The 22,919-nt window shown below is 37.0% G+C and overlaps 1 protein-coding gene across 3 annotated transcripts in view; it reads right to left on the bottom strand.

Moving 5' to 3' along the window:
- The window catches only part of pias1a (protein inhibitor of activated STAT, 1a), a 51,501-nt gene that overhangs the window by 14,411 nt on the left and 14,171 nt on the right, over window positions 1-22,919 (bottom strand). The window contains exons 1-3 of one of the 3 annotated variants that reach the window (XM_067399434.1): window positions 20,547-20,703; window positions 20,077-20,361; window positions 13,237-13,672 (exon numbers count right to left, since the gene is read on the bottom strand). In XM_067399434.1, coding sequence (XP_067255535.1) covers window positions 13,237-13,672; window positions 20,077-20,094 — 454 coding nt within the window. In that variant the 5' untranslated portion in view covers window positions 20,095-20,361; window positions 20,547-20,703. Of the gene's footprint in view, window positions 1-13,236; window positions 13,673-20,076; window positions 20,704-22,919 lie in introns of those variants that run through there. The other 2 variants (XM_067399433.1, XM_067399432.1) reach the window with 2 other exon arrangements.

Raw genomic sequence — 22,919 nt, 5'->3', positions numbered from 1 at the left:
GCTGTTTTTTTTTTCCCAAAGGTTTAAGGACAAGATAAACAATGTGTCAGAAACCATTATGGTTACAGCCGACAATCTAAAACAGTTGCTTTGACACAGAGTGTATGTTTGAAAACTAACTATCCTGCTGAAAAGTCACCAGCATAAGGTATGTTTTGGATGATGATATCCAGAATGGGAAGTGGGAGTGCTGGAGGACCAGCAATACCAGCACTACTCAAACCAGCATAAACCAGCCTGAACTAACATGGAATTCATGCTTGATTACGCTGGATTTTTCAGCAGGGTAAAAAAAAGTGAGACATTGTGAAATGTCATGGCAAATATTGGCTCATTTTGGATTTCATGAGAGCTCCAAACAAGTTGGGACAAGTAGCAATAAGAGGCCGGAAAAGTTAAATGTACATAATAAGGAACAGCTGGAGGACCAATTTGCAACTTATTAGGTCAATTGGCAACATGATTGGGTATAAAAAGCCTCTCAGAGTGGCAGTGTCTCTCAGAAGTCAAGATGGGCAGAGGATCACCAATTACACCAATGCTGCGGGGAAAAATAGTGGAGCAATATCAGAAAGGAGTTTCTCAGAGAAAAATTGCAAAGAGTTTGAAGTTATCATCATCTACAGTGCATAATAACATCTAAAGATTGAGAGAATCTGGAACAATCGCTGTGCGTAAGGGTCAAGGCCGGAAAACCATACTGGATGCCCGTGATCTTCGGGCCCTTAGACGGCACTGCATCACATACAGGAATGCTACTGTAATGGAAATCACAACATGGGCTCAGGAATACTTCCAGAAAACATTGTCGGTGAACACAATCCACCGTGCCATTCGCCGTTGCCGGCTAAAACTAAAAAGAAGCCATATCTAAACATGATCCAGAAGCGCAGGCTCTTTTTCTGGGCCAAGGCTCATTTAAAATGGACTGTGGCAAAGTGGAAAACTGTTCTGTGGTCAGACGAATCAAAATTTGAAGTTCTTTTTGGAAAACTGGAATGCCATGTCATCCAAACTAAAGAGGACAAGGACAATCCAAGTTGTTATCAGCGCTCAGTTCAGAAGCCTGCATCTCTGATGGTATGGGGTTGCATGAGTGCATGTGGCATGGGCAGCTTACACATCTGGAAAGGCACCATCAATGCTGAAAGGTATATCCAAGTTCTAGAACAACATATGCTCCCATCCAGACGTCGTCTCTTTCAGGGAAGACCTTGCATTTTCCAACATGACAATACCAGACCACATACTGCATCAATTACAACATCAAGGCTGCGTAGAAGAAGGATCCGGGTACTGAAATGGTCAGCCTTCAGTCCAGATCTTTTTTGAGATGTGTTGATGCCATGAAATTTAAAATCAACTTATTTTTCCCTTAAAATGATACATTTTCTCAGTTTAAACATTTGATATGTCATCTATGTTGTATTCTGAATAAAATATTGAAATTTGAAACTTCCACATCATTTCATTCTGTTTTTTTTTCACAATTTGTACAGGGTCCCAACTTTTTTGGAATCGGGTTTGTAGTTAGTAGGTGATGGTACTGAACTTCAATGCTGGTTTCCTCCCCTCATACAATGGGAAAAAGAAGACTGCAATGACAATGTGTGTGTATAGCTACTACTGCTACACAAAATCATGTCTGAAGACATGATAAATGAAAGTGAGACACTCCGGTTCACACCTGAAAAACAGTTAGCTCGCCAGTGTGGGAGTTTTTTTAATTCCGCAAAAGACACACTAGTCTGCAGGACGTGCTGATCAACATTAAGTTTGTTTTTTTTTGTTACAATTATGATTACAAACTGTCTGTCTCCTGACACTGGTATTTTGAGGGTGAGTCATTGACCAAAAAAAGAGAAAAACACGAAGTAAACAAAGTTAAAGATGAATTTGACTGATAGCATTTTTTTCTTTTAAAACTTTTATAGATATCGCAATAACATTGTTATCACAAATTCTTTTGGCCACTTAATCGTGTAGTGAAAATCTGATATTGTGACAGGCCTATTTTAAACCAAGGTTCCTGCCAGAACTGGTGAACATCAGGAAAGCTGATCATGTAAAAAAGGAAGGACTGTCTGCAAATCATACTGCGTCGTTCAGTCATGCAAACTCAGATGCACACTTGTCCACTCTTGCATATTTAACAGTCTCTTACACATTCAAGAATGTATATAAAGAATGATCTTACTAACTCAAGTGCTCTCATCCATTGAAATCTTCCCTAAAATAACATTTGCTGCAACACACTGACACAGACCCAGCAGAGCCAAACATCTTCACACCAGTAATTTAAATGTCTCCAAGCGCAGAAGTTCAGTTTTTCATATAAAACTAACACAAGCCACACACTCACACCCTATTTCCCTCTTGATCTTTCCTGCTCAGCCTGAGTCATTTAAAGGGTTAGTTCACCCAAAAATGAAATTTCTGTCATCAATCACTCATCCTCATGTTGTTCCACACCCATAAGAACTTTGTTCATCTTCAGAACACAAATTAAGATATTTTTGATGAAATCCGAGAGCTCTATGACTCCTCCATAGACAGTAATATAATTACTACTTTCAAGACGCAGAAAGGTACTAAAGACATTGTTAAATTAGTCCATGAGACTAAAGTGGTTGATGAGAAGTGAAGTGATGAGAATACTTTTTGTGCACAAAAACAAAACAAAAATAACGACTTCATCTGACTATTTTAACGATGTCTTTACTACCTTTCTGGGCCTTGAAAGTAGTAATTAAATTGCTGTCTATGGAGGGGTCAGAGAGCTCTCGAATTTCATCAAAATATCTTAATTTATCTTCCAAAGATGAAAGAAGGTCTTACATGTTTGAACCGACATGAGGGTGAGTAATTAATGACAGAATTTTAATTTTTGGGAGATCATTCCTAGTGATTCCTTTAATCATTCCTAGTGATGTGACAGATATCTGATACTCTTAGAAAAATAATTAGACAAATATATGGAAAGCTTAATCAGTCACACTTCTCAGAATTGATTGGCCAAGATGCGTTTCCAAGACTTCTGATACAGATTACACCAGCGCTATAATGTTTATTTGCAATGTATCTTTCACCATGCTGAAATGATGTGCCCCGTGATGTTTCACTGTTGTGTAGTATTGCAAAGAATGAAAATTAAACAACGGATCACACATTATCTTGCTTTACCAGCGTGAACAATAGGAGAGTCAGCACCTTTAAGGTCAAAGAAGCAGAAAAGGTCTGAAGCCAAGCCAGAAGAGAGAAAGACCGACAAAGACAAAAAATGAGCGTAAACATCACTATGGCATGATTTGATGACAGAAAACTTTTAGTGATGCCCAAGTTGCTTCTTTCTTGTTGACTGGGAATTAATTCTTATATACCCTGCTCACTAGTATCAGTGTCATTTACACAAATCTCAGAGATGATCATGCTGACATGCACCTACTATTCAACAATATTACTGATCTGCCTGCATTGACATCATTGTATGGCAACTGAACTGAGCTGAGCTGAACTGGACGACGACATCAATGTTTTCTCCAGAGCTGCTGTATAGACAAATGAACTAAATGAATAACTAATGATGTTTACAATGGAAATGAAACAATACTGAACTTACTTAAAGGATTAGTTCACTTTCAAATAAAATTTTTCTGATAATTTACTCACCCCCATGCAGTGTTAATTTCGTTAACGAAAACTAAGATGAAAAATGTTCGTTGACAACCTTTTTTTCCATGACTAAGACGAGACAATGAGAGACGACAGCAATGTCATTTAACGATAACGTGACTAAAACCACACATGCAATATAGTTGACGAAAAAATACGAAACTGAAATGTGGCTAAAAGACAAAAAAAAAAAAACTTTACCAGAATCACTCTTTTGAAATCACTTTTTGTTTTTGTGGAATAAAAGAGACAAAACAATACAGACTGTCTTTACGAGCGGTCACGCTTACGGTTGCCAGAATTCCAGAATTTAAACCCCCTTTCAGAGCTTTTCTGTTAAAAGAACACGTTTTATTTGATCTTTGCTATTTGGCAACCATGAGCCCTCTCTACCAGAAGTGCGGATGATCTGAAAACACAGACAGGTAAACTGGAGTTCAGTGCTCTTCATTTGAGATTTTCTACTTAAATTAAAGTTTCATTCAGTCGGTCTATATTGCGCTGCTCGTTTACTGACTAAATCTGGGACCAAAGTGAAGGCTGATATCTATACACATTTTTTTCAAAAATGACTCATTGTTTCTCTAGATAAGACCCTTATTCCTCGTCTGGTATCGTTTAAAGCCCTTTGAAGCTGCACTGAAACTGTAATTTTGACATTCAACCGTTTGGAGGACATTGAATTCCATTATAAGGAGAATAATCCTGGAATGTTTTTATCAAAAACCTTAATTTCTTTTCGACTGAAGAAAGAAAGACATGAACATTTCAGATGACATGGGGGTGAGTAAATTATCAGAAAAATTTTATTTGGAAGTGAACTAATCCTTTAAGCTGGACAGTGACACTATTTTCTTTTATAGTTGCTGTACAGCCACTCTATCACTGTTATCACTGTAAAGCTGCTTTGAATTGCATTGTAAAAAGCGCTATATAAATAAAGGTGACTTGACTGACCCACGTTGATTGATGGCAAAGCGACGTGTAACACCACTGAGGTATCGGTATCTAACATACACGAAGAAGAGGAATGTGTACTACTGAATGCACCATAAAAAGTACTACAGCTTTCTTGCTCACATGATATTGCAAAAAGCTTGAAAGTAGTTTTGTTAAAGTGATAATTCTAAACTAAGTGGAAATAACGGGAATATGGGTGGGCATTTGGCACCTGTGATTCGCAAGTGTTGTCATGCTGTTATTTTGACGACGGTCATCATGTACATGCACAGCTTCAAAATGTACACAAAATGTCTTAATTTCCTGCATCTCTGTGAACCCGTTTTTCCAAGTTGTTGCCATTTTACTTTCTCGACACTTGCTGTGCACTCTCCCCCTCCCAGACTTTCATTCTCCATTCGTTTAATTTTCTCCATTGCCTTCATTTGTCTTTTTCCTTCTCATACACGTACAATACATCATCCTGTTGACAGGTCTATTGACTTTGCTCTATTTCATCAGCATACACCAAAAAGAAAGATAGAGCATTCTCTGAATATGAGTGTGTGTGAGGCATCGTTATGGAGCTAATTACTTTCCATTTAACTATGAATATTGACCAGGGCCATGATGATGAAAGGCCAAACAGGTGTTGCTATACACCCACCAGCCCATTTTCACAGTCCGTACCTTTCCTGCTTTGCTTGTATTCAGTCTGTCTCTTGTTCTCTCTCCCGCACCTTCATCAAATCTCTCACTTTCCTTAACATGAAACAGCAGGGGTGCAATTAGACCAGGAGAATCGACTCGACGACACATAATTAGCCTGATCTCTATTCTCACAATCAACACTGTGGAGGTAAAAGACGAGAGAGCAAGAAAAAGAGAGAGACTGGAAGGGGGGGAGAGAGACAGGGAAAATAACAGTGTTGAGATGGAGAGAAACAAAGGGAGATTGACGGGGAGAGGCGGACAGGGGTATATGAGAGAGAGAGAGAGAGAGAGAGAGAGAGAGAGAGAGAGAGAGCGCAGGCACAAGTTCCCTCCCCCATGTCTAATCTAAAAATAGCACAGCAGTCTTTATCATCTGATTTGCTTCAACAGTTGGATGCAAAGTGGACATGAAGGCCTGTGTGTTTCAGTTTGTTTCTGACAAACCTCCCTTTTTATCTCCATGCACCTAATTAAGACATAAATCCTGCTCTGTAGCCACATATGAGGATAACAGTAAGAGCGTGCCTTTTCCAGGACCTGATTATAAATGTGTGCAATTAAGTCAAACCAAAACAAAGCATAAAGACCCAAAGATACGCACGTGTTCCTACGCATGACAAAAAACTGTGCATTTATTCTAACAATAACAACTCGCACTTATTATTTGTTGCTGAATTTAGATTAGAAAAGGCTAAATAAGCATTTTGTCTGGTCTTTGACAGGAGGGTGTCTTGTGGATTAGACTCTTCATTGTGTTGACTGCACGGCTGGCTGTGTGTTACATGATTGATAGTGATGTCTGTGTGTTTTTATTCTTCAGAGAGGCTGGCTTGAGTGATGATTCTGGTTACTGAGTTAAGTAATAGTTAGACTGACACTCACTGTGGCTGCACAAAACTTTGTGGAATTGGTGCAAAAAGAAACTAACAAACCACAATCTCATATCATGATGTGAATAATTTTATATTGCAGTTACAGTATGATAGTTATTTTCACTGGCAATCTGACAAAACCTGTATATGAAATTACAGTGAGGAAATACAGTATATTCGAATAAACCAGTTCAGGAATGCACTAATATAAAAATTCTGAATTCTGGAAGACACTGATAAGATGGTAATGGAATTGAATACAAATGAAAGGTGATAAAAATTTTAGTAGCATGGATGTTGGATGAAATAAAGGCTTTTTCATCATTGTTAAATGATTGGCAGCCTAAATCTGGTCTGAAATCACTAGGCGATCAGGTATCAATATTTTTTTTTTTTCTTTTTAAAAGGGAATTATAGGATTAGTTCACTTTCAAATGAAAATTAGCCCAAGCTTTACTCACCCTCAAGCCATCTTATGACTTTCTTCCTTCTGATGAACATAATCTGAGAAATATTAATAAATATCTTGACGCAATCGAGCTTTATAACGGCAGTGAACGGGACCAATGAGTATGAGCTGAAGAAAGTACTTCCATCTTCATCCATCCATCATAAACGTGTATTCCACACGGCTCTGGGGGGGTTAATAAAGGCCTTCTGAAACGAAGCGATGCATGTGTGTAAAAATATCCATTTAAACAAGTTATGAAGTAAAATATCTAGCTTTCGCCAGACTGCCTTCCGTATTCAACATATGAAGAATTTTTTTTTACACAAACGCATCGCTTCCCTTCAGAAGGCCTTTATTAACCCCTCTGGAGCCAGGTGGAATATGTTAATGATGGATGGAGCCACTTTCTTCAACTCATACTCATTGGTCCCGTTCACTGCCATTATAAAACTGCGTCAGGATATTTATTAATATTTCTCTGATTGTGTTCATCAGAAAGAAGAAAATCATATACACCTAGGATGGTTTGAGGGCGAGTAAAGCTTGGGCTAATTTTCATTTGAAAGTGAACTAATCCTTCTTATATTCAGCAAGGATGCTTTACAATTGATCAAAAGTGACAGTAAAGACATAAATGTTTTGTTTTGAGGTTCATCGAATCATCTTGAAAAATATGTATCAAAAAAACTTTAAGCAGCACAACTTTTTTTTTTACACAGATAATAATAAGAAATGTTTCTCGAGCAGCAAATCAAATCAGCATATTAGAATGATTTCTGAAGGATCATGTGACACTAAAGACTGTAATGATGCGGAAAATTCGGCTTTGAAAGTACAAAAATGAGTTACATTTTCCTTTTTTTTAAAAAACAAAACAAACAAAAAAAACAGAAAAGAGTTATTTAAAGTCATAATATTTCACAATATTACTGTTTTCCTGTATTTTTGATCAAATAAATGCACCCTGGTGAGCAAAAGAGACAAAAAATCCTAAAGACCGCAGACTTTTGAATGGTAGTATAAAGTTAATGCATGAGAACTCCTACATGTACATGTGAATCACGTGAAGGAGGATTAAGTGTACCAACATTGACTGCAAGAACAATTCATATTGTTATTTTAGCAATGCTGCAGTTGCTCATCTGCATACCAAACTGCGTATTACTTGTATCTGTTTTATTTAGTCATGATCTCTATGGGCAGGTAAACACTCAGAAAACCATGCAAACCAACATCTACAAGACCCACCTGACTGTAAGCAGATCTGTTTACACGCACAACCCACTAATAGCACGCCTGAGATCACTTTAGGTATCAGTGTAAACACAGTCGGTGATGTTTTAAGTGAGTGTAAACAGGGCTACTAAAAATAAAAATCAGAGCACTACAGCCTATCACTACTAAAATATGTCCAAAGGAAAAGTGTGATTAAAGAAAATACAGGAAGTGGTACTCATAGATTGAGTATTGTAGAATGCTAGTTACAAGACACAAAAAATGGTAAGGGTATGCTTGTGAGGGTAACTGCGATGTAGCTTTAGTGTGCCCACACACACAGTCCCATACTACTCCTCTGTAGATCATTCATCTTAATGAAAACACTGCTAGGATACTCTAAACCCGACATACACGCCAATAAAAATTCCTCTCAGTCTTTCTGCAGAACATGGAGACAGAAAGAGAAACACAAAGAAATGGATAGACAGAGCGAAACAGAAAGGGAGGTTTTGTGCAGCTGTAACTAAAATGTAATAATCTATTAATCTGTTACTCTCTTTTTACATGCATTCTTAGCTTCGGCAATACTGTATTTGTGGTCATGCCATTAAAGCTATTTTTATTTTGAACTGAACTTATAGAGAACGAGTCTTCTAATGCTAAATCCATTTAACTCATTATTTAATTCACAAAACTATTCTGACAGTACTGAAATGGTTGTCACTGATGCCGCCTTTATTCAGAAAGTGCATATATTGTTTGGTTCATAACTGAAGAATGCACACTGCACTGCTCTCATTGTGTGGGAGTACATTCATGATGCGAGCAGCAGCAAGACACATCGCAGCTAATTAATAAAAGACACTGACATCCTTTATAGGACAAAAATAATACATCTAAAATGTCCCAGCTCTTCAAATGCTGCTATATGTCAGCATGCCAGAGAGTGATTCAGATAATGACTAATGTATGCATTGAGCATGGATCGCTCTGATGAGAGCAAAATAATGATAATAATGTGATTATGGCAAATAAATAAACACTCACTTCCTGTGGTGTAAGAAGTGGGAGGCAATGCTATGCTGTTAGAGCATTCAGAGAGAAATATGCCGTTAAAGCACAAGGAGAATCATTAACACAAGACATGAAAGGAAAAATAATCAAGGAAAGAGCTTTAAAAAAGGATTGAAAGTTTCACTTCAAATGAAACTTCTCAATGACCTTGATAACCGGTGTAACTCAATTTAAAAAACAATTAACAATTTAGTTTGTGAACATTTTGTGTGATGTAGTTGAAGAATAGCAATAGCCAAGACTGATAGAACATTGCTTTATGGGTAGAACATTTAAAGGGTTAGTTCACCCCAAAATGAAAATTCTGTCATTTATTACTTATTACATGCCATTCCACACCCGTAACACCTTTGTTAATCTTCCGAACACAAATTAAGATATTTTAGTTGAAATCCGATGGCTCTGTGAGGCCTCCATAGGGAGCAATGACACTTCCTCTCTCAAGATCCATAAAGGTACTAAAAACACATCTAAATCAGTTCATGTGAGCACAGTGGTTCAATATTAATATTATAAAGCAACGAGAATATTTTTGGTTCGCCAAAAAAACCCTGAAATAACAACTTATTTAGTGAAGGCCGATTTCAAAAAACTGCTTCAGGAAGCTTCGGAGTGTTACGATTCTTCTGTGTCGAATCAGCTGTTCGGAGCACCAAAGTCACGTGATTTCAGCCGATCTGAATCAAGATTTGATACACTGATTCATTTGTGGTCCGAATCTTCCTGAAGCAGTGTTTTGAAATCGGCCATCACTAAGTTGTTATTTCGGGGGTTTTTTGCTGCACCAAAAATATTCTCGTCGCTTTATAATATTAATATTGGACCACTGTACTCACATGAACTGATTTAAATATGTTTTTAGTACCTTTATGGATCTTGAGAGAGGAAGTGTCATCCTATGGAGGCCTCACGGAGCCATCGGCTAAACTAAAATATCTTAATTTGTGTTACAAAGATTAACGAAGGTCTTACGGGTGTGGAACGACATGAGGGTGAGTAATTAACCCTTTAAGTGATCAAACTACATTCCCCATTATTATCTGTGACAGCACAAGTATAAAATACAGACATATCAAATGCACAAAAATGTGCAGCCCCTGATTGTTGCTGTCTTTTTTTTTTTTTTTTTGGATTTTTGTAAACACATTAATAGTTTTATTAAACAAGGACACGTTAAATTGGTCAAAAGTAAACACTTTAACATTACAAAAGTTTTCTATTTCAAATGAATGCTGTTCTTTTGAACTTTCTATTAAGCAAAGAATTCTGCAAAAAACGGTCCCAAATTAAGCCACACAACCATTTTCAACATTGCTTATTGAGCACCAAATCAGCACATTAGAATAATTTCCGATGGATCATCTGACACTGAAGAGCTTTGCCATCACAGGAATAAATTATAATTATAAAAATAATATTAAAAGTTATTTTAAATTGTAAAAATATTTTACAATATTACTGTCTTACTGCATTTTTGATCAAATAAGATTTTTCTTTCAAAAAGATTTTTTTTAAATGTTACTGACCCCAAACTTAGGTAGTGTATGTAAGAAAAGGGAAAAAGAGAAATATGAAACACTGAGTTCATTTTATTCTGCCGACAATCACCAAAACGTTTTCCAAATTTGTAAGTAGGAAGATTTCAGAGCGACTTAAACACAGCATTTAGCAGGGTGTGTTGGCATGGTGTGTTAACATCATTAATTCTACCATTACTTTAAAGCAAAGAGAAATAAAACAATCAAGACAGGACACACTACTGCCAAAGAACAAACAGCACAGACCTGCTAGCACAGACAAAAATGTAACTTGAAACAAAATTATCTAAATAAGGTAAAACAGTGTACAGCCGCACAAAGACCAAACCTACAGACCTGTTCCCAGAGATCTAACAACTAGCACACAACTGCTAAATTGGGCCTTAAAGGAATAGTTCACCCAAAAATAAAAATTCTGTCATCATTTACTCACCACCAAGTAGTCCCAAACCTGTATGAATTTCTGAATATAAAAGGAAGATATTTGGAAGAATGTCAGTAACCAAACAGATCTCGACCCCCATTGACTACCATAGTATTTATTTTCCCAACTATGGTAGTAAATGGGGGTCGAGATCTGCTTACTGACTATCTTCTAAATATCTTCCTTTGTGTGAGGGTGAGTAAATGATGACACAATTTTCATTTTTGGGTGAACTACCCCTTTAAAGCACCTGCAATGAAGGCTGGGATTGAATGCCATTGGAGTGTTATCTATGATTCAATAAAGCTCAATAAAAATTCAAATATGCACACACTGATGAAGTTAGTTTAAGCTTTATTGTCCACCAATGTGGAAATTCTCCTTTGGCTTCTCATAAAAACACAATTATACACATACACAATACACAAAGTAAAAGTTATTTTCACAAAGAGTGAGACACATCATTGTTTTAGCCAGACTGAAGGTGTAGGTTCATTTAGTTAGTGTTTAATTACTAAACACATATCTAACCTGCCTGCTTAGCATTTTAAAATAAGCAAATTCACACTTCACTTTATTATACAACAAGGCTAGTTATAGTGCTCTCTTTAAAAGGCCACACTGTCATGCTTGCACTGCTGGGATTGAGTTGTCTGTACTGCATATCACCTTTCACATGTGCAATGAAAAACGTATGAGACTGTGAAACAAACTGTGAAATGTTTCAGTTGGTGTGTGATCCAAGCTTCTTATTATGCTTTATATTGTGTATATATTATATAAATATTATTATTACTATTATACATACAGTGCTGTGGAAAAGTATTAGGAACGTTAGTATTTTCAACAACAAAAAAAGTTAAGACAGTTATTTAAATACATGAAGAAAGAGAAAAAAAAACTGATACAGACTAAATCCAGAAGAACTGTGGCAACGTCTACAAGACACTTGAAGAAACCTGCAAAACTACCTAGCCCTATCATACACCCAAGTGTTTTTTGCTAGTTTCATCCCAACACAGTTATCATTTTCACATCCAGCACCCATGTTGTTTAAATAGCAAATGCACTCACACCCATCTGTGCGTCCATGGGTGTGCTGCTCTGAAAACGAGGTGTGTTCAGGCGTATTTTTGGCGTGTTGTTATTTTGAGGCAACAGAAAACTGCGGCATTGACCAACAAAACCTGATCTAAAGTCAATGGTGCAGTATTTATTTATTTATTTTTGTTACTTAAAGGGCGCGTTAGTAATATGCGCCTATAGGCTCATACACTCAGAGGGACGCGCAGCAGCACACTCATGCTAAATATTAAAAATAAAAGGATTACATTATAAAAGATTATTATAGTGTACATAAATATAAAAATCCCTACATCTCTTAATGGATAGTCATTGCATGTATCAGAAATACCTTTTCGCAGTACTGCACGTTACGCCCAAAACACACCCATGATGACTCATTAAGACAATAGGTACAAACCTTTTGTACCATTTTTTCCAAAGGGTGGTCACACCAAATATTGATTTGATTTAGTAATTAGAAGTTAATTGATAAATACAGTCTATTTATATTCATTTAGCATCCTCACTTTTCAGCATTTTTACACAAGTACCAAAACTTTTCACAGTAGCTTTGCAGGCAGGTTCTTCAAGCGTCTTGGAGACGTTGCCACAGTTCTTCTGGATTTAGTCTATCACAGTTTTTTCTGTGTCTTCATGTAATCCCAGATGGATTCGATGATGGTGAGATCAGATCTCCGTGTGGATCATACCGCCTGTTGTCAGACTCCTCGTGTATACAAAAATCTCACTGGATTATTACAATTAATGGCAAAAGGAATGTTTGGAAATGTAAACCGATATCGCCTACTGACACACTACAGCAAAAGATATAAATAACTGGATTAAAACTATTTTTTTCAGTGAAAATACTAACATGTCTAAGACTTTTGCACAGTACTGTATATGTTAATTTTGGACCCTGGCTGTTTGGACCCTCGCAGTGTGTGTTCTAGAAAATGTCGTGGTAGTGTTGTAACCGTGTCTGATGCAACGGTGTGTGTGCACTCATGGTTTCAACACTGTATGCAAATGAGAGCGAGAGAGACAGTTTAGGAAAAGACAGAGAGAGACCGGGGTTGGTTGCGGGGACTAGCAGTCTATTTGAACAACACTCCTCAGGCAAACGAACATCCTGATGCCAAACCAGCCAACACCATTAAAATGCTAATGTAGGAAAAAAGGGTCTGCACTTCTCTACGGATGCCGTACAACACACAGATACACTAAACCACTAAAAATGTGCATTAACATACTCCTCAAAAAACTCACCAAGACTCGTAGGCTTAATGAGCTCATCCAGCAAGTCATAGAAGGGCAGCCGTTGCAGTTTGACATCAGGGTGTACGGGGTGCAGGTTGGTGGGGAGATGGGGCAGGCCCAGCTCATGTTTGGGTCCGAGAAGGGAGATGGGGAGCAGAGGGGACGGGGGCGCTCCGTGCCCATCAAATCCCAGCTGCGTGAGGCCGGGGGGCAAGGAAGCAGCGGGGTGGACTCCGGGCAGGGCCAGTTCTGCCGGGGACACCAACTTGGTGGGGAAGCGTCGTCTGTAGAGCTCCTTGATCTTCATCTGGACAGCGGGGCTGCAACCGGCTTTAAGGAGGTGTAAGGCTTTCGTCAGGAGCTCGTGCTTTCGTCCATGTTTGTTTCTGCCCGCGTAGCCCAGAAGAACCTGCAGCTCTGACACCCGCAGGCTCATCACCATTTGCTACAGGAGAACGAAAGAAAGAGAGCAGCAGAAATTACCACGCACATTCTGAGCCAACTTTGATGACGACATCACACTTCCAGCGCCAAACACGCTTCATTTGCATAGGCCAAACTGTTTACTGGGCAAACACACATACACATACCCACTGCTCAGACAATGACACACACATCTGAAGGCACACACTCAAACCCAAACACACTCAAATATAAACACATCTCTCACTCACGCTTTCCCTCGGGCTAGGATAGTTCAGTAATGGCCTAAGCTATGAAATATGCAGGAGCAGCCCCAAACACACACAAACACAACGGAAGTGTCACATTCCACAGGCTTGAAAGCGAGATGGAGAAACCAAATAGAATAGGGCAAACAATGCAGAGTAAAGACTAACATTCTTAATAATAAACCATTGTTCTCCAGAATGGCAACACATGCTGTCCGTCTAGTTTGATTAATGTGTGTTTCCTAGTGCTGGGATTAAAGTGACAGTTCAACTATAAAGTTTTTATAATCATTCTAATCCTATGAGAATAGGCAACTATAAAGAACAACAACACAGTGGATCAGTATTGTTGGAATCACTTTCAGAACAATTTTTTCAGCTGATGTACGATAAAAACATTGACAGCCAATCAGAATACATGCCAAGTGGCAAGCGACATAACTGCAGCGCGCTGTTTGCTGTTAACGCCTGTTTGCGTTAATTCCTGTGTAAATATACATTAGCTTGTCCTTTGGACGAAATAGTCATTTAGAATTAACCAGACAATAAAAAACTAACAATGCAGAGATAAACAACTGATTCCCTGTGCATCATCACAAGAGAACAAATCACAACAGATGCTCTTACAACTAAGAGCCTGCCAGACATTCCTGAATAAAACCCATGATGCATTTCTGCTTTAAAATGAGGAGAGGCGAGCAGAGGAGAGGCTGGTTCAAGAAAAAAAAATAAAGAGAGAATGACAGTGGGCATGAGAGAGAGAGAAAGAGTAAGAGAGAGGGGGGAGGGGGGTTGGGGGAAGGGCAGAGACAGGAGCTGCTCAGCTTCCAAAAACAAATGAAATTGAACACACACACACACACACACACACACACACACACACGCACACAGAGACAGCTCCAGTAAAAATACTCAGCAGGCATAATACTGTTTGAAAGCAGAGTCTGCCGACAAAGATGCAATGGCTGCAGCTTACAAGAACTATTCTAATTTCTCCCAATAATGACCCATAACAATCTAATCAGATATTAATTCACTTACTGAATATTCCAACAAGTGTCAGGAACGAATGCAGAAATGACAATCAATAATTGAGCTATTTAGGTGATGGGATGGAGAAAATAGAACTAAAGCAGATGCAGACATTCATTCATGGAGAAATAATTTGGTCTGGTGAACACTCAAAAAAGCAGGTGAAATACTGCAGACCAGCCAGGACATCTCACATAGCAAACACTCTGACAGAAGACTCACACAGAACTGAAGAAAGATCTCTCTCTCTCTCTCTCTCTCTCTCTCTCTCTGTCTGTGTGTGTGTGTGTGTGTGCTTGTGAGAAAGAGAGCAAAACAGAATGAGGGAGAATGTATGATTGAGCTTATGAGTCTGAACAGCTCAAATGAAAGCGGAAAAAGATAAAGAGAGAGCGAGAGAGCGAGATGGAGGCTCCTGACCATGAGCACGCACACTGCATCTCTCAAATGCTTCACATGTAAGACTGTGCGTGTCGGTCATTTTCTCTCTCTGAGTCACATTTGCTTTTTGACATGCCCAGAGTGTCAAAGTAGTGAGATGTTTTGTCAATCAAATAATGTAATAAAGAATGCACTGAAGAAATTATGAAAAACAAAATCATAGGTCTAATCATAATAAAGCAGTTAGCTGGGATTAAATTACATTCCAGGAAAGGGATATCAGAGTGTGAGACATTGTGACGCATTGTGAAGCAATTTGCCGATCCACATTGAACCCAAAACTGATGCATACAGACGAGACAACTGGGAGTTTAACACATACAGCCTTTTCTGTTTAACCTCATTTTGAGGTTGTTTGGACTGGAGGTCATGTGGAAACAACACCTGTTGTCAAATCAGCTCAGACAATTCGAAACAATGCTGGGAAAGTTCTGTATTGACGCTATGTGTGATCAACAAAGCCTTAAAAAAAATAAATGCTTTGAGAACATATAAGGACACTCTGGTGTGAGAAGTCTGCTCTCTGTCAAGAGTTTTTGCCAAACACAAAGTGATTTTGAACCAGTGATCATTTGTGTGGGCAGGGTTTCCCAGCACTGTAAAGATCACTTTTAGTTTTTGTTTCATACTATTCATAGAACTATCATAACTGTCAAAGTGTTTGTCATTGGCATTGTTGTCATGTAACACTAATGTTGTATGCTGTGACAATTTTAGGCTAAGTATTTAATGACATGTAATATAAATATGATAAAACAGTATTTTGTATGTCACACTATATCATAATCAATTAATATGTATGTAACCCCATTAGTCATGTAGTATATGGGTCAGTGACGTGATGCCTAAATTTTCTGTCCGGTTGCATTTTTTTCAGTTAAAATTTGATTTAAATGCATAAAAAGATACCATACATATGTAGTACCGCTCCAACTTTTCAAAAAACATTAGTTATTTGTAATTTTTTGTTATTTAAAGTGTCAAAATATCATGTGGTGCGACCGTCCGGCCATAACTTCTGTTTTGGAAATGTCTTTGAAATTACTCTAAATTTATTCAAATTCATTTTGAGCACTAATTGGCAGGATTTTCAACATGTTTTGTAATCCTGTACAAAATTGCAAAGCATTCGTATTTATATTTCCATCATAATACACAAACAGACTTTGTCCGATGATGTCCATTTTATGAAATATCATGTGGTGCGACCATCAAAAAACGACCACTTTGGGACTTTCATGTTGAAATCCATTCCAAGACAGGAAGTTGCATCATATACCAATTTGCAAAGGACCCATGGAAGCAGCGAGCAGGTTTGTAACTCGGCCTTAAATTTAGAAAAAAAATAACCTTTTTAATGGCTGGTATGTTGTTCCCACATTGGGATATCACGTGGTATGACCTCAAAAAACAATGAATATTGAGTTAATATATACAAATATATACTTTTATTACAAATTTCTTAGTGACCTTTTGTGGGAAGCTAGCTTGTTTTGTTTAGGTGGCCAATTCTGTGCCTGTAAATTTTGACTGGATTTGAAAATATCATGTGGTGCGACCACTGCAGAGTGTTTTCCATGATAGATATATGTCCTAGATTGGCAGTTTTTGTTCTTTTATATTCAATTGAAGATTTATATACATAAAGTACTTTATTTTAGTATCATTTGGAATAGATTGTTATGCAATTTGGGTCATTTTATAAAAATATTTCAGACAGTTTATGTTTGTATTGTACAATATGAGAAAAATGTAACTGTTTAGAGCATGTAATTTCAGTTTGGAAATTATGCATTTATTAGTCATTTATTGTTTATTTATTTATAACTATTTCAATCTATTTTACCAGATGCCACTACCAAGCAAAAACCGCTGGCCATAAAACCGTTGGCATGCTAATTCTGACCCTGCAGCAAGAATGGAGTTACACCTTGCTAGGAAGAGTGAAATGTTATTACAGTTTAAAATATCTGTTTTCTATGTGAATAAATAGTAAACTGAAATTTATTCCTGTGATCAAAGCTGAATTTTCAGCATCATTACTCCAGTCTTCAGTGTCACATGATTCATATTTTTGTGGAAACTGTGATACATTTTAATTGTCAGGATTCTTTTATGAATAGAAAGTTCAAAAGAACAGCATTTATTTGAAATGGAATCTTTTGTAAAATTATGAATGTCTTTACTGTCACTTTTGATCAATTTAAGCCTAATGTGTCCTTGATGAATTAAAGAATTAATTAATTTCAACTTAAATGAAAGTCAACTTGAATGAAATGGTGAACTTATGTTTGCTATGTGATTTATTTTAATATAAAAAAGTTTATAAAATTTGTGTTAATGAAAATTCCGTGAAGTTTTAATAAAATCTGGTTTAAATCTATGTTTTGTATAAAATTGATTGTTTATTGATCTCTTTAAATAGATTTTCAATGATATTTAAGGTCTTTGTGTCATTTGGAGCGACCACACATCATGTAGTGCGACCAATAATAACAATAACTGTATTAAATTAAAAATAAAATATCTAATTTCTGTGGCTGAAATATCGTCGTTGATACAGCATGCTTAAGTGAATGGTATTTTTATTTATTTTTATCAGTTTTATGCGATTTACAAAAAAAATAATTATTAAACTACATTTAAAATATAAGGTCATTCTTTACAGAATCTCAAACAAACTGCAAATACTTTGTTTCTAAACACTTTAATTACTGAGAACTTGTAAAAAAAAATGTTAAGCATGCCAAGGAAATGAATTAATTTTAAGATAAATCACAGTCGCAAAAAGTCACAAAAGTTTGGGATTGGTAACTTTTTTTTATGTTTTTGAAATAAGTCTCATATGCTAACCAAGGCTGCATTTTTCTGATAAAAAATAAGTAGTAATAAGTTATTTTCTATCCTGTTTTTGACCCTCTCTTTCAAGCACTCCATTTTTATGGGTGTGCCACATTCAAGACTTTAAAGTAAACGCCCACTGCTCTAATTGGGTAACAGTTTTGCATATTAAAATAAATTTTCAACGTTACACGTGTGGAATTGTTTTGAAAAATATCTTACATAGTTAAAACATTTGCCAACAATGTGAAACATATATTACATCGTATTACATGCTTTACAAGTCTTGGATGTGGCAAATAAAGTTTAAGTACTTGGAGTTACCACATAAATGACAAAGGATGACTTACACTGTTTTGTGTAAATGGAATTCTGAATGAATATACCATTGTTTGTCTTATTGCATAGTTCATCCTTTTTGATAAAGTTGAAAATATGTGCATTGTCATTTGCAGTGTCGTGTTTTAAATAAAATGAAAAATAAGAGCATATATTTTGATTTGTTCTCTTGTGTAAATGGAAAATTTAATTTCAAAACAATGCTTCAGGAAGCATCGGAGCACAAATGAATCAGTGTGTGTCGAATCAGCTGTTCGGAGCACCAAAATCATGTGATTTCAGCCGTTGGCAGTTTGACACATAATCTGAATCATGATTCGATACACTGATTCATTGTGCTCCGATGCTTCATGAAGCAGTGTTTTGAAATCGGCCATCATTATATAAGACGTTACTGCGGGTTTTTTTTTTGGTGCACCAAAAATATTCTTGTCACTTTATAATATTAATATTGAACCACTGTACTCACATGAACTGATTTAGATATGTTTTTAGTACCTTTATGGATCTTGAGAGAGGAAATGTCATTGCTCCCTATGCAGGCCTCACGGAGCCATTGGATTTCAACTAAAATATCTTAATTTTTGTTCCGAAGATGAACGGAGGTCTTACGGGTGTGGAACAGCATGAGGATGAGTAATAAATGACAGAATTTTCATTTTTGGGTGAACTAACCCTTTAATCACTTCATTATTAACTTTTTATTGTCCGTTTAATTCTAAACAAATATTTCAGAGAAGCTAATATATTTACACAGGAATTACGCAAAAAGATGTTAACAAAATAAAATGTCTTACTGATGGCAAAACAGATGTCGTTCAATCAAGCTTTTATTCAGGATTATAGCGAATGGCTTAGATCAAAACAGTAACAGAAGAAGTGTTATCTACACGCTTTCTTCCGTATCCAATAATCCAATGCATTAAACCTATAAATGCCAAAGCAAAGGAAAGAACAGCAAATCACAACTATTCAGTTTGACTGCAGCGCAAATCACAACTATCAAAACTATTCAGTATTTTGTCTGTGGCACTACAGTATAAATACTCAGTACTAGAGTTGTCAAAAGTACCGACTTTGGTAGCAAGTCGGTACTGAATTTTTAAAAATGTGATGCTTTGAGCACTGTTGACAGGATTCGTAAACACCTCCAACTGGCCAATGGGTTCACGCGCTCATCGTATATGTCTGTGATTGGCTACAATGATCAATGCACGGGATTGTTTGAAAGTACACAGAAGTTTTTGAATTTGAAAGCAAGAAGGCGTATTTCAGCAGACCAGTCCACGACAGATGCCTGTTTTCAAATGCTTCCACATGTATCTGTGTAAGCGCTTGGTGAAGAGCGTTATTGATGACTTACAACATGTTTTTCAAGCACTGAAAAGCCAATCAGAGACATATCTGATGAGCGCATAAACACAATGGCCAATAAGAGGTGTTTACGAATCCACTCAACAGTTCTCAAAGCTGTATCGGACAAAGCAATAGTGACACATGATTTAAAAAAAACACTGTTACTCACACTTGTGTGTTGCGACATTACTGTCAGATCCAATGTAGGTTTCACTCACAGCATCATCTTTTATTTTCAGTCTCTCTGAAAAGCTTGTCTTCTTTAAAAATTAATCCACAGTAAAAATGAAGCAAACAAACGAACATTGTCTTACTGACATGATCGGACTGGAATTTCGTTAAAAATAAAGTTCATCCACGCTTTCTTAATGTTAGAATTACAAAGATGGCAATGCAAAGACTGTTGTTCCACATCTTGGCACTTCAAAACGTCTTGTAATCCTCTGAGGCATCTCTGTCATGAAAAAGCATGCACAAATCGGTGAGCAGGTCTAAAGAGGCAATGATGTAGAAGTAGGCATTGATTTTCATCTGTTTTCGTTACACTATGATGTAATAATAAAGTCGTTTTCTGAGCATGGTTTCAATAAAAGCTTTTTTGGACTTTTTAAAAGCTTTTGTGAGCAGCAAAGTGCATACCTGCGTGATATTCATGTTTTGTTTCTCTGATTTTTCCTCACCAAAGTCACCTGCCCACATACGATCCTTCTCCTACACTCAAAGCCCTCTCCCTCATCACAGTCCAGTGGGTCTAATACTTTATCCTACAGTCATTTACAACCAACTAATACAGCACAATGTCACACACACAAAATCCCAGCTGTCAGAAAGTAAAGGTCTTAATTGCACCAGTGTCAACGTCAGATTCTGCCACCCTGCTGAAGTTTAATTGCACAACACTGTCATAAGAGTTTGAAAGTGGTTCAACAACACCAACACTATAAAACCCACAGAGAGGACAAACACGGTTAGAATTAAACTCAATGACTGCAGAGAAACAGTCAGCTTCATTCAAACAGGAACTATAAACAGGTAATGTTAACGAAGCCTGAAAAGTGAGCTCACTATTTTTAAACATATCCACCTTTTTCCTATGCCCCATGACGCAAATTATGGGATTAACTTCCGTCAAACTGTAAAAAATCAATGAAAGGCCCGCTCTTGCTTTTTTATATAAAAAAAAACTGGGTACAATGAAGTGACATTATTCTGTTCACCCTTCAATCATTAAACATTAAAAGGAAACTTAAAAGTGTAAAAGAATTAACAAATTACTTAAAACAGACCATGAATTACCACAAAAACTCGATTCATTCTGCAGCGATATTACAGACATGTTAAATATCACTGTAGTAATATATGTTTGTATTATGTTACACAAAAGGAGGGGTATCACACACAGTTTCTGCCAATCTCATGTTAATCTTGAGTACCTATAGAGTAGTACTGCATCCTTCATATCTCCAAAAAGTCTTTAGTTTTATCATATTTATAAAAGATATATATGCTGTACTGAGTCTTTCCGAAAACAGCCGAACGCCTGGAGGCGTGCCGTGTGAGCGGAGCTAAAGAGTGACGAGCACGCGCAGCTTTTGCGTAGCGATCATCTGCAAGCTATCAATGGTCAGCTAAACAAATATATTTAAACACACACAATTCACCATCGCATTATCCCTGGATAACTTTTGAATCACTATAATGAATATAGCGTATAGTGAATGCTTAATAATGAATTCATGAATTCACTACGTTCGTGTTATTTACATTATGTGCACTTAGGCGCCTATTGCCATCAAAACAGACATTTGAAGCAGTTTCACTCACCACCTGCGGTTCCAACTCATGACCGGGATCATTATCACTGTGACCGCTCCATCTTTCAGTTTCAAACGATCTGTAAATCCAGCGAAAAACTGGGCCTTGTTTATGAAACCATAAGCGGCGATCCTGAGAGCTCGAGCAGCCACAGAAAACACAAGATATTCTCCATTCATTTTAACCAATAAAAGAGTGATTGCAACTATCAGTTTCTATGGTTATTTTAATTTAAAAAATATAGAGAACGCATCAATGTAATGTGTGAGCACAAAACTCTCAGCTCCACTTAACGCTGGGTTCTTTGAGAAACAAGGTTATTCTTCCCTCACAACCAAAAACACACTTCTTTGGTGACATTGTTGATTGTTGACATGTGTGCGCACTCTTATGGGAGAAGTGCCCGTACAAGGAAATCCGACCCCTTTGATGTCACACAGGCCCATACTCGAAAAAAAGGACTGCGAAGTTTATGAGGATTTGGAAGAGTATTTTTGGCACAGAAATTCTCCGTCATACGTCCAACTCGTGTTTTGAAACTTTGGCCATGTTTAGCACAAAAATCAAATTTTTTAACAGTGTAAATAAGTCAGAATACATGAAATAGCATTACACCCCCCCCCCTTTTTAATAAAAAATTTTCATTAACTTTAGCATTGAGTGATAATATTTTAAAGTGCTTTCAATCATTTGGACTAATTTATCTGCTTCAGAAAAATTCCAGTAAACACTGCTAATAGGGATTAGAAGTGAAAAGGGGAGACTGAACCTTCTGATGAAAACAGCAAAGGTCTTTCTGGTGACATATGCAGGACTTCTCCAATCATTTAGTCCACTTAAACCCTTCCCCGAAATCTGCACAACAACCAATGCATAGAACTCCTGTGTTTTTTCTTTCAATTATCTGTTAACATTTTGAAGAATCCATGTGAAAACAAACCTGGAAAGAGATGTGAGGATTTGGGGAGAAAAACAAGAGATTCTTAGTGTATTCCAGTGAATTATTCATGGGATGTATCATAAAGTAAATCATGAGAGGAGACCACAAGTGCACAGGAAATCTTGTCTTTTTATATATATTTTCACAGTGGTATACAAAAAAAAAAAAAAAAAGAAAAGAAAAAGAAAATAATCAGGAGGAAAAGAACGCAGACTGAAAAGAGCCCTTGCAACAGATATTCTTGTCATACCATTATT

This window comes from Chanodichthys erythropterus, chromosome 11, assembly GCF_024489055.1.
Source record: "Chanodichthys erythropterus isolate Z2021 chromosome 11, ASM2448905v1, whole genome shotgun sequence".
NCBI lineage: Eukaryota > Metazoa > Chordata > Actinopteri > Cypriniformes > Xenocyprididae > Chanodichthys > Chanodichthys erythropterus.
Note: the sequence above shows the minus strand (reverse complement) of the source record. Positions and strands in the feature narration are given on the sequence as shown.